Source organism: Indicator indicator, chromosome 7 (assembly GCF_027791375.1).
Source record: "Indicator indicator isolate 239-I01 chromosome 7, UM_Iind_1.1, whole genome shotgun sequence".
NCBI lineage: Eukaryota > Metazoa > Chordata > Aves > Piciformes > Indicatoridae > Indicator > Indicator indicator.
Window position 1 is genome coordinate 17,190,348 of NC_072016.1, and position 12,420 is coordinate 17,202,767.

Genomic DNA, 12,420 nt, shown 5'->3' on the forward strand with positions numbered 1-12,420 from the left:
TGGCCTTTAATAGGCTTCCCTGCCTCATCCTTGGAGATGTGTTGTAATTCCTCATGTAGTAATTGTCAGAACTACAGGGGGTGTTGGAAAAGTAGCACTGAGCTCCTTCAGACTGTATTCATCAGTGATGACTGCCTTGTTCTGGGGCTTTTCTCCTGCTTAACCTTTCTGGAGCCAGCTACTTTCATAAGCTACTAAAAAAAGTTAGAGGTGAGAATATTGCCTGCCACAGTAGATGGTCTCCCTTTCTCAATTTCAATGAAAACGTGAAAATGTGACACTTGAGGCTCCCCTTCTTACTTTAGGGGAAAAAGGCTCCTTGGGCTGGTACCAGTGGCCTAAAGCACAGTTCTAAGGCTGTGCTGAGCACCGCAGTTGGAAACATTTAGTCACTGAGGATTGAATTTCCTGTCTTGTAAGAAGCCCAGATACTGGCATACCTCTCACTTGTGCCAGGTTCGTGTTATTTCTGAGGTGGAAAAAGAATTCACAAATACGCTCTGCCGATAGGTGCTGTCTGTCTGCCCCAGGTGGAATGTCTTTGGGAGCCAGAGGCATGCTCAGTAACAACAACCATAAGAAGCTTTTTTGAAGAATCCCAGGGCTGGTGCCACTGAGCACACAGAATGAAAAAGGATTGGCTTTGTGGTTCAGGCATTGAGGTGTGATTTTTTTTTTTTTTTTTTTTTTTTTGAGACCCTGTCTGTAGCTGATGTAAGTTATTTCACTCCTGTTGTATTGTAGTTCCACAGTGATAAAAGAGATGAACAGTACATTTTAGCAGAGAGAGACCACGTTCCTAACAGCGCTTTGAGCACTTCATAGATGAACTCTGTTAAGCAGACAGGGGGCTTTACTTCGGCTCTTAAAGCATGTGTACTACTTTGATATTTATTTGGTGTTTATGGTAAAGGAACAGGTTCATCAGAGTTGATTCTCAGTTTTTCATAGGGAATGTGACTTTGGGATAAGAACTGGTGACTTAGTCCCTTGTTGAGTCCAACTCTGACGTTGCTACCTTGGGGGAATAGTCTCTCATGTGTTACCAGTTTTCCAGGCAGTACTTCATTGATGCTTCACGATTGTACTTAAAGTGGAATGTCTCTAAGCTACACAGGCCTGTCTTGGAGTCAGGTGACTATCCTGGGGCTTAGGAAGAAGCCCACAGCTGAAGGTACATCTTTTTCAAGAAGACAAGTGCAGAAATGCACATGGAGTTGCTTACTAGGAATGCATGTACAATCCATGACTTGCGCATCCAAATGAACAGGTATGCTGCAGCCAGTATGTTTGTTTCTTGGCAGCACCCCTGGTTCGGTGCTGTTAGTTTCAGTTGCATTGCTGGGAGCTGTGCATCCCTCATTGTCTCCTGAGTTGGACAGTAGTCCAAAAATTAACCTACCCAGCTTTCCCCATCTCTCTGCTTACATACTTCTAGTAATGATGTAAGAATCTATTTCCATATATGCAGAATGAGTAATGGCACAACCTTCTTCTGAAGGTGTTTGAGCACTAGAAATAAAAAAATACTGTGTAAGATAATGTATTGATACTATTATTCATACTAAAGTTATTGTACAGAGTGATAACTTAAAATGAAAAGGTATTGCATCACTACTTTCTACAGCTGAGCTTCAGTTCTGGATGCCTCTGTTCTTCTAAAAACTCCTGTGGTTCATGTTGTGGTACTGGAGGAAAACCACAATCACTGTGGCTGCCGTTGCATGAGTAACAGAAAGATACTATGCAACCTGAAGAATTTATGAGCTATGTCTATTAAATTGTAACTTAGTCTTACTCTGAGCATAAACATCAGGTTAATAATGAAATACTCCAGTTTTATATATGTCAGTTCTAGTCTGAGATAGGAACAGCAAGACTGAAAATGCTCTTTTCTGGGGGAGGTTGGAGGAGGGATATGAATATATCTTTTCCTTTTCCCCTCCTTTCTGGGTTTTCTTCCAGGGAATATAATTACCTCAGTCTTCATTGGCCAATAACTTCAAGGAGTGGGCTATACAGAAACTTTGCAGTGAGGCCTTTCAAGAGCTGTGTCCTTTCTTGCAGAGCTAAAGGTCAAGCACTGAGTGAAGCACTTTGAAAATCAAGAGCTGTACCTGGGTTTTTTCTATTGCTGGGCAACAAGCCACTATCCCTCCTAAGCTGCCACCAGCATATATGACAGGATTTGTGTGAGAGGGGTTGCAGTAGGGTGCTCATGGTAAAGAACTGTTATTTGATAGGCTGGTCAAGCTGCATAGTGGAAACATGGCAGATACATGTTTGCATAAAACGTTAGGTCTCTGAAATGGGAAGGAGAGTTCCACGTCAGGACTTTGGTATTTGAGTTGCTTCCCTGGTGTATTCGTCCCTAGAAATAATGACATAGTTATGTCCCAAGGAGCTCTTCTATCTGACTTAACATAGAAGCATTTGGGGGAGAAGAGGTTTTCTGTGCTTCTTAAATGTGACAGCACTGATGAACAACTGTGTGAGCCTCATCACAGGAGAGTAATCTTTGTAAGACACACACAGTAACCGGGAGCAGTGATTTACCATCTACTTGCTCTAGATAGCAGCAAAGCCATTTAAGGGCCAGTTACCCAGAGATGGGTTGGGGTACTTGCATCTGTTTCCAGACTAAACAAAGTGGCAGCTTGTCTGTGTGGTGGGCAAGGGGAAAAATAATAAACATTTTCACCAGAAATCTCTCTTGGGTCTCCAGCACCATTCTATACCCTAGATGGGTAAAGGGCTTTGTATTCTTCCTCTCTCCATGACATAACCCCAGCTTGCTCCTGAAGAAACAGTCAAATTATTCACCCTGGAAAGCACAATGACACTTAATTACAGCCTGACCAAGACTAGTTATGATCCTTTGTGGCCTAATTTGCTCCTCCCAGCAAGCCACCAATACCTCAAGGATGAGCATGTGGCACCCAGCAAATGTTTATTGATCTCGTTGCTATGCTCCAAAGCCCTCCCTATTCTAGGTGTTGGGCAACTGCAATTTCATTTTCCCTGAAAATTCCAAAGGAAAGAGAAAAGCCTTTCACAAACCAACCACTGTTGTTTTTTTTCTTGAACCACATTCTAGTCTGGTCAGCATTCAAGTGTGGAAATGTGTGGTGCTGTGGCTAAAACAAGGGATGTGAGTCACAAGTTCTGAACTTGTAAACCTTCCCGCCCCCCCCCCCCCCCAAAGCTGGTGCTTAAACTTGGGTGGATGACATGACCTGACAGTGGCTCTCCTCTCTTCCTTCACTCTGAGAGCATCATCCATAAAATCTGTCAGAAAAGAGGAAGGCAGTAACTCATGGGTTGTGAGTGCAGGTTTAAGTTATTTCTCTCAAGTTTGGGGGGGATTTGCTCTGGCATGGCTGTACTTAGAGACTGGTAGTGAATATAAAGTATGCCTGATAGACCTTAACTTTGATTATGCCCAGTGTTACCCTTTTCTGTTCTCTTTGCCATTTCAGCTCTCCTAGGGCTCAGAATCAACAGGATTTGTTAAGTGTCTGCACTGTGCCTTACTTGAGCCACAACCTCATCAAGGTCCAAGACATGTGATGTTTTGTGCATTCCTGCAAGATATCTTGTGACTCTGGCCATTTTTTCAGGAGCTGTCTATAGCCGATTGCTGCATTTTCTTGCTAAGGCAGGGCTGGAAACAACATGCAGCTCCCTGCTGAATGGAATGTGATGCAAATTGCCTGAATAGCCTTGTCTTCAGTACTGAGATGGATTGTCCATATCATCTTCACTGTCACTTTCCTTGTGTGCCTAAGCTGGAAAAACGGCGTCAGGCATGTGAGAGCTATATGGTGAGGACGTGTTCAGCACAAAATTGACTTTGCTGAGGGGTCCAGGCCCTAGCTTAAAAGGCTAGTTTCCCTGGCTGAACGATTCTTCCCTCAGATGCCTCATTATTGGCTAGTTGCTCTGGGGGTAAATTGGAAGTAACCCACTTCTCTTCAGAGTATTCCTTCAATGGTCCTCGAACTAACTGAATAGGCCTCTCCAAGTGGACCCATTCCTGGTTTCAAGCAGTGCCATGCACAGTGGGGATTGTGAACAGGGGAGTAGTGTCTGCAGACGTGCATGTCTTGGGAACCTATCAGTACTTAATTGTATCCAACGTTTGGTATTCTGATTAAAGAAGCTGCAGTAGCCTGGGATACTGCAGCTATTGATCTTACTGCAAAACAGTTCCTATCTTAATTCCCCAGTAGATTTGGATGCCATTTTCCGCATGACTTTGTTTTGGCTAAAAACTGCTGCTTTCGACAGTCTGTAAGTATTTTGCCTGTTGGTGGAATTAGCTGAAGTAGGAAGAACACCCTTGAAAAAGTCTCAATATTTTCAGGTTTAGTTTTGAAACACCTTTTCTGTCCAAAACTCAAGGAAAATATGTTTTGGATTGATTAATGTATGTGTTTCAAGCCCAAGTTAAGCTTATTTTGACATACTCCTTTCACTTGAAAAATAAAGACTTTTGGTTGTTTTTGTTTTTTTTTTTTTTTAAATCCTTGGCCAACAAGTGAACCGAAAGATTACTTTTCATTGCCACTGTTATGTGTGGTGAATGCCATGAGCCTGTCTATGAGTTTGCCATGGCAACCTACCTCCCTTGGCCCCTGGGGCATCCCTGGACAGTGTTATCACACACTTGGTGTCAAAAAGAGCTCCTGTGCTCTCCTCCCTTCCTCACATCATAAATCTTACTTTCTTGGCTATTTGCCTTTCATAGCCAGGATGTCTGAAGACATACTGGGCTTCTGAAGGATTTCTTCTCCCAGCCCCTTTACAAAGCAAGGCTGGTCCCCCTTTGCCTTGTAAGAGGAGCTCATGCATCTTTGCTTTCATCTGAGCCTCATGGGCAGCAATATGGGCCATGTCTCAACTAAGCCAACAGCTGCTACTCGGAGCATGTTGGTAGTCCAAGACATTGCTTAGCTTTGTTTCACTGTCACCACATGCTCTCCTTCCAGCCTATATTCAGCTATCTTCTAATTTGTGACTTGGATGTCAGTTTTTAAAGCAGGGATTAACTTAATATACTCTGTCTCCTTGGTGCTACACCAGTGAGCCAGCGACAGGCTTGCAGGGGGTTCAGTGTAGTTGCTTAAAAGTAAGAGAAAAGGCACAAAATGTGGTTGTAATGCCTTTGTGGACTGTGTGGAAGATCTGCATGTGTCTCAGTGATTTAAAATATCACTGCCCCTGCCTGCATCAGGACGTGTGTCTTCTTTAAAATTGTGTTACCTTGCACGGCTTAAAGCTCATTCGAATTCCTTCTGTGATGTGGAGCACACAGAGTGAGCACAGGAGGTTTGCGTAGCACAGTAGGTTGTATCTCCTGGCAGCACCCCTTCCCTTATGCTGTGCCGTTAAGTTTTCTCCTACTGCTTGGTTCATCCTTGTGTATTTGCATTCATCAATTTTCAATTTTCAATTTTAATTTATCTGATGTACCTAAGGCCATCATAGGGTACTCACTGTAACAGTATCAACAGTTCACGCTCTACAATGTAGTGATTTCCTTCTCCTCCAATAACTTCTTCCTAGAAAAGGGAGAGCAGAACTGATACGAGTTTACTTATAAAGAAGCCAGATAATACACTGGATGAAGAATGGTCTGAACTCATTCAGCACTAAAGAAAATAGTAATTATATTCTCATTGTTGGGCGCTGCCACTTTACTGGACTGTAATTTTGAAATCCTCTTCAGTCAATTCTTCAATGATGGATTACCATCATTTTGGGCATCAATGCTGAGCTTCCAAATAGATCTCCAGAATCTGTTATGTTATATCCAGAATGTTAATAAGAGAGGACTTACTAAACTGGAAGAATTTAAAAGCTCAGATGCTCATGCAAACAAGTATTTTATGTTGATGATATTTAATGTGTTGATTTGAGAACTAATAGCTTAAAATGGCTACATATAAAAATTAATTACAAGTTAATAAGGTAATTGTTAATGATTAATGCAATAACAATAGTATAATTAATGTGATTACTAAAAATTAATTGTTAAGTAATATCATTAGAAAATAATTATAAATTTTTTGACCTGAAAGCATGTCAGCCACCAAACTGCTGATATGGGAATCTCTGGCATTTCCAATACTTTATTTTTCTACACAAAACCAAGATTAGGAGTTAGTAAAAGTTACTTGAATATGCCTGAAAAACATTCAGGTTTAGGTTTGATGTGCCAAACTGTTCCAGCAGTTCACCAATTTCTAGCCTGTATGCTGCAGGGTAATCAGTGCAATTCCCAGGGAATCTGTGAAGGTTTTAATGAGCCATGACATGTTCAGTACACAGTCAGCACGAAACAGTGCAGTGTGAGGGAGCTTTTGGCAAAGGCTAGTGCACAGACATCCTAGCTTCTGAGGAGCCAGCTGCTTATCCTGACACTTGCCCATGGAACTCAAGGAGTGGGAACTCTGTGCCATCTCAGCTTTTTCTCTATAATTTACTTCATTCATAAGCACATTTGATAAACAAGTTTCCCATACTTGTTGCTGTTTTAGGATACTCTGTGTAGGTGTTTCTGCTAGAACACTTTTGCAAAAGTCACTGATCTTAAAGATACCTATACCTTCGGTTTCCAGGTGTCTGCATCAAAGCTTTCACTTAGCCAAAGTGATTCTTTTTGTAGATGCTCACACTTGTGGGTTTGTAGGTGGCATAAAAACCGGTCTCTAATCTATTAAGATTTAGAGCTCCACCTTTTCACTAAACTGTTGACAGATATTTAGGAAGTGAAGCTGCATGCTGATGAACCATGCCCATGGCAAGCTGACAGAGTCATCCCAGTGACATCCATAAACAAAATTGGGGAGAAAGATGACTACTCATTTGAGCCCAAGGAAATTATGTTCATTTCAGATTTCAGCATCCTAAATGTAATTATTTTGACTGGGAGCTACTTTTTTTTTTTAATTTGGTGGTTCATTGTTTTGAATTGCTATCCTCAGCCTTTAAAACACTGATTTTACTTTAATCCATTCTAAAATGTAAAAGTAAGTGTCATATTCTTACAAAGTAAAAGATAAAGACATTTCAGTATGCATTTAAGTGTAGCCAGCTCTTCCTCAGTCAGACTTCCCCTCTTCTAGTCAGAATTACAGCGCAAAACCAGTGAGTGAGTGAAAGCTTAAGCAAAATATGTAACAGGAAGGCTATCTGTTATTAGGTCAACTAATGCAGCTAAAAATAAGAAACAGTTTGGTGTACACAAACACTCTGGCATGCACAGAGGTGACAATGTCTTTGATTTTTCTTAAATAAATGTCAATCTGTGTATTAAAAAGAATGGAAAAAGGGGATGGCTATTGGCAGATGGAGCACATTTTAAAAAACTTCTGTACTGAAGTGCCCTGAGTATCATGCGTAAAGAGCCTTGTGCATGGCACTCTGAATTGCCTGGATCGGTGTAACGGTTGTTCCTTTCCAATGAAAACTTGCTGAAGATTTTGGGGGAACAAAAACTGGTGAATCATGTACTGAGCTCTGTGATGAAAGTAGCCTAGAAACAAGATGCAGTGAGTTTTCAAGAGATTGCTCCCTTCCTTCCCCCACTTTCAACCACACACAAAAACACATCCTAGGTGGTCAAGGAGGCATTGCCTGGAAGTACAAAGTGCCTGAATTGCACATGTGATTGTTACACTGGGATAAAAGCTGGAGTCAGGACAAGGGCAGATCCCGCTGCTTGAGTATTTGTACTTTTTGAAAAGCCAATTTGGCAAGCAACATAACAAGAGCCTAACAAGTGGATGGACATATGGAGAAGCAAAATAATTGTGCATTAGAAAGACCGTGCAGATGTGAGCTGAAAACAGGGCGTAACTCCATATGGCACATTGCTGACCTTCAGTTGGTGCCTGAATGACAGTACGCGGTGCGGGTCGCACCATCTGAGGGATGCTGCACTGGGAGCGGGGCTGAAACCAGACAGAACTGGATTTACACAGATCATCTGCTTCCTAGAAAACAATAAAGCAGCTATTGACAGCTGTTGTGCCTGACATCTTCTTGGTATTACTGCACCTTCAACTCTTGACACCTTTCTTAAAATGCATTGTGTATACCATGATTCTGAAAGAAAATACTGTTACTGCTAGCAAAGTGGTGGTGCCTCTAAATCTCTGTTTATCTCCTGGGAAGGGAGAACATAAGTGAGTGTGCACCATACCTGATTTCCCTTTGGTTTAAAAGCCTTTATATTCCTCTGGAGAGGAAACTACATAATCCTTTCAAACACAGAATATTCATAATCCTGTGGTTAGCATGTTTATTTGAGAAACAGTACAGATTTTTTTGGTAAACTAGCCCCAGAGAGATGTGCATGTGAGCCAGAATAGCTGTGGCACTCTCTTATTGCGAAAGTGTGGTAAGTGGAGGGCTTGTTTCTTCAGCCTAGAGATCCTTTGGTAAAAAATGCTTGATCAGTCTAAACTATGACTTACGATTTATTATCATTTGTTCGTCCCTTTCCCTTTTAGCTGTTAATCCTAACACTGGCTAAGAGTTCAGAGTCATTTTATCAATGGCTGCTGGAAGTGCTCAGGAGGATTTGCTCCAGTATTCACCAGAAGTCTTTGATACATGAGATTGTAGGCTAACACTGATAATCTTTTGTGAGGAAGTGTCACAATGCATACATCGATCATCCAAGCCTTTATCTGTCAGACTCTCCCAGCCCAACCGTATTTTTCATGACACAATGCGGCGCATGGCCTTTAAATTACCCATCTGTCTGACAAATCACTGAGTGTGGCAGAAACTGGCAGCAGTTTGACGTCGCCTATCACTTTAACTGAAGTGAAAGTAATGCAAACAGATTTATGGGATCCCCTTTGATTATAGGCTATGAATATATTTGGAATTGATGTTTGGGAGAGAGACACAACAGAGATGCGGGAAAGGCTTGTAGGCAAAAGAGCTAGTGTTGGGTTTGCAGCTTTGAATTTACTATAAGGGAGATTGTTCTGTCCTTAATTTTTCTCCTTCCCTATATGGTACCTCTTATCTGAATACCTCTGACTTTTTTCTTTATACTGGGTGACGATTTATCTCTTCTAAAGTAATAACTTTATAAATAGCAAGGCTTAGGCTTTTTACATGTATCTGTAGCGTGGCTGTTAAATCTGTCTGAAATGTTTATTGTAGAGCAGTAAAAATTACTGAATTTCCAAGTGTGTTCTGAATACAGTGGAGTGCAGCAGAAGTTAAATATCTGATAAGGATGCTCATGAGGACTTGAGTTCTGTGATGAAGTAAAGCAAAGCATCAACTTGGGTTTTTTTATTCAATAGTTTATCTTTGTTGCAGAAGTAATCAAGATCTTAGCTTTTGCCTTTTGCCTCCATGCAAAGGCTTCATTCGTAGCCAAAGTCTGCTGCAAAAAGCCCAGATTTTTAGAAAGGAGATTTCATCCTACTTATTGTTAAAGTTTTGTGGTGAATTATGATGAAAACTGGGACTGAGAATTATGGAGCATCTCATGGACAGGCAACAACACACCCATTCGAACAACTCTTGGCTGCAGCTAAGCTCTTGAAGGCCTGAACCATCCAATCTGAATAGTAGTAGGGTGGTATCCTTTGGGCATTAGCACATTTGTTGAATCTGAGCTTTCTGGAGCTTACACAAGCTTCTCTTGATAGGCTGCTTGCCTTTCTTCAGAGAAGCCATAGACTTAGGTAATTACCTTCTTTTTAAGGTTGTCATGAAAAAAGGTGCAAGCATTCAAAGTCATTTAGCAGAACAGGTAACTGTGTTTCACCTGTGATTGCTTTTGCCTGAATTCCAGGGAAAATTGTGATTTGTGGGTTTGCCGAAGAAACCTGGCCTGTTCTGTAACACCTCCAGAGTTTCCTCGTGCCAGGCAGCACCGAGGTATCAGTGATCTGTCACCACTGTGAGTTCTTGTGTACCCCCCATTACAGCAATTTGTAGCTGTGGGAATCGTGATATACAGCTGCTAAACTCTGAGATAAACTTTTTAAAATTTGGAATCCTTCTGTTGACTTTTGCTTGGGGGATGCTGGAATAACCTTGAACTGAATTTAGCATGTTGATTCCAGTGTGCAACCTAAACCTCTGTCATCAGCATCAAGGCTCTGTGGGTCTTTGAAAGCAATGGAGGGAAGATGCTTTCTGGGATAGGTATTTTCTGTACAAAGCAAGCAGGTTTTTTTCCTTTTCCCCTGGCAAGGTTTACCTTGAAAAGAGAAAAATGGATAACATTAACCTCTGTGCTAAAAGCAGAGACTGTTTTCATTGGGGTGATTGCTATGTAGAATAAAACAGGCCTGTTGTGCAAAGGAAAAGGTGCTAACAAATGGATGTAATCTCTGATGGGATGGGTACTTTCACACCCACAATTACCTATTTGGTAACCACATCCCAGCTCTTGTAAATGGGCTATTGGCAGTGTCACTCCTCCATTTTCAGTCAGTTGTCATCTCCAGCTTTTGTTCATGGCAATAAGAGGCGTTTTTGACTTCCAGACGCAGGCTTCTGGCAAGCTTGTGGCAGCTGGATTCTTGCATAAGCATCTGCTCCAACCTTTCTAGGTGAGGAGGTAGAGACTGATGCCAAGTGTTGCATCTCCTCACACAATGTTGTGCCTGCAGGATTTCATGGAGCCTCTGTAGAAGTAGTTGGGCAGTTTGCTACAAAACTTAGGGGTCCTGGGGAGAAATAAGTACAGCAGACAACAGAGATCTTGGTGTCTGACTGAGGCTGTCATGTTGATTTTTAAGTGCCTGAGAGCTTCTGGCTGCTCCCCACAGGAAAGGCTGGGTGGTCTTTAGGAATCTATCTGTCTGTCTTCCTGTTTGGACTGTGGTTAGTGGGAGCCTATAAAAAGCTTTGTTTTGGCTAAAGGAAACCCTGACATATTTGTATTTAGCCTCTAGTTGACTAAGACATCCCCAGTGCTTGGGTTTTTTTTCAAACCCTACTCCTGTATGCCATCAGGTCCTGCCTGCCTGCATGCTACATCCATTCTGAAAACACGCTCATTGGAGAGCCCTTTGTTCAAGTCCCACAGCTTGTTGCTTTTTGTGAGGGAAGCCACATCTACACTGGAGCATGGAAGACAGATGTACTATCCCAGAGCAGTGAGCAAACATGGGCACCAGCTAGGCTAACGCCACTGTTTAAAAAAGAAAGCTACAGACAGTGGCTTTGCTAAGGTTGTTCCTCTAGTACAATCTTGTCTCTGCTTTGACGGTTTTTTTCAAGCACTGCTTTGTCAAGTCAGAGATCTCACCAAGGCAAATATGACTTTGGTGAAGCTGTGGCTTTGGGCAAGTTCCACATAGCTCTAGTGGCAGAAGAGAGGGCACATGTAAGCAAAGTCACACCAGGGTTCCTTTTGATTTAAATGAGTCCTAGGCTATACGCTGTAGGCAGGAGCTCTGAAACCTGAGGAAAGCATTGGGTTTTGGTGCTGACCTTTAGTACAGCGTGGTCTGAATGTCATGTCTAGGACCCAGTGAATGAGACTGGATGAAGGTCTCAAAGCATAGCCTGGCCTCTCTGCTTACAGTCCCTTTATTTAGCTGCTGCTGAGTCAAAACATCTGCTTTTTTTCCCCTCTAGGGAAGATGCATAAACTTCACTCGAGTGAAATCAGATGGAACCTCTGCTCCTTACAGCCCACCGCCAAAGCTACCGCAGCGCAACGATGTTCCTCTCAACAATGCTTCAAGGAATCCTTCTCCACCTGTGTCTCTGCAGCCCCCTTCCCGTCAGCCCCCTCCTGGGCCACCCCCTTCCCGAGCCCCTCCTGGACCTCCTCCTTCACGCCCACCACCACAGCCCATGGCTTAGAGTGCAGCAAAACCCTGATTGACAAAACATGTCTCTTTGCTGAACACGGCATATTTATTGAGTATTGGTTTACAGTTAAAGATATCAGAATTTGTTGCTGGTCAGCAAAAAAAGAAGAAAGAAAAAAAAAAGGGGGGGGAAAGAAAAATGTGTCAATTTTAGTGTGTGAATATATTTATACCACACGTGCTGAGTAAGCATTCAGTGGATAGATTCAGAGCTATGGGGTATAGAAACAAACCAAAAGGGTCATCTAGATACAGTATCAGCTTTTGTATGTATACATTTGAAGATCTATTTACATATGACATTTGTCTGACTTGGTATGTCAGATCATTCATTAATAACTTTAGCTCATACACAAGCATCAGTTGTTTTGATAGCTGCCACCTGCAAGCTGGTTAAACATAGTTCATTGAGGAATTTGCTTTCTTTTCCCCAACAGTACTGCATCCAGATGTTAATAGGGACCAATAATTGCAAAGATAACTTTCTGACTTTGGTTCTGCAGGTGGAATTTCCACAGAAGTCTTTAAGAAGGCTGTAACAATAATGAGGTGA

At 42.1% G+C, this 12,420-nt stretch overlaps 1 protein-coding gene across 1 annotated transcript in view; it reads left to right on the forward strand.

Moving 5' to 3' along the window:
• Window positions 1-11,859, forward strand: part of ANTXRL (ANTXR like) — a 53,971-nt gene extending 42,112 nt beyond the window's left edge. The window contains exon 18 of the mRNA XM_054382197.1: window positions 11,629-11,859. Coding sequence (XP_054238172.1) covers window positions 11,629-11,859 — 231 coding nt within the window. The remainder of the gene's footprint in view (window positions 1-11,628) is intronic.
• Window positions 11,860-12,420: the final 561 nt, after the last annotated feature.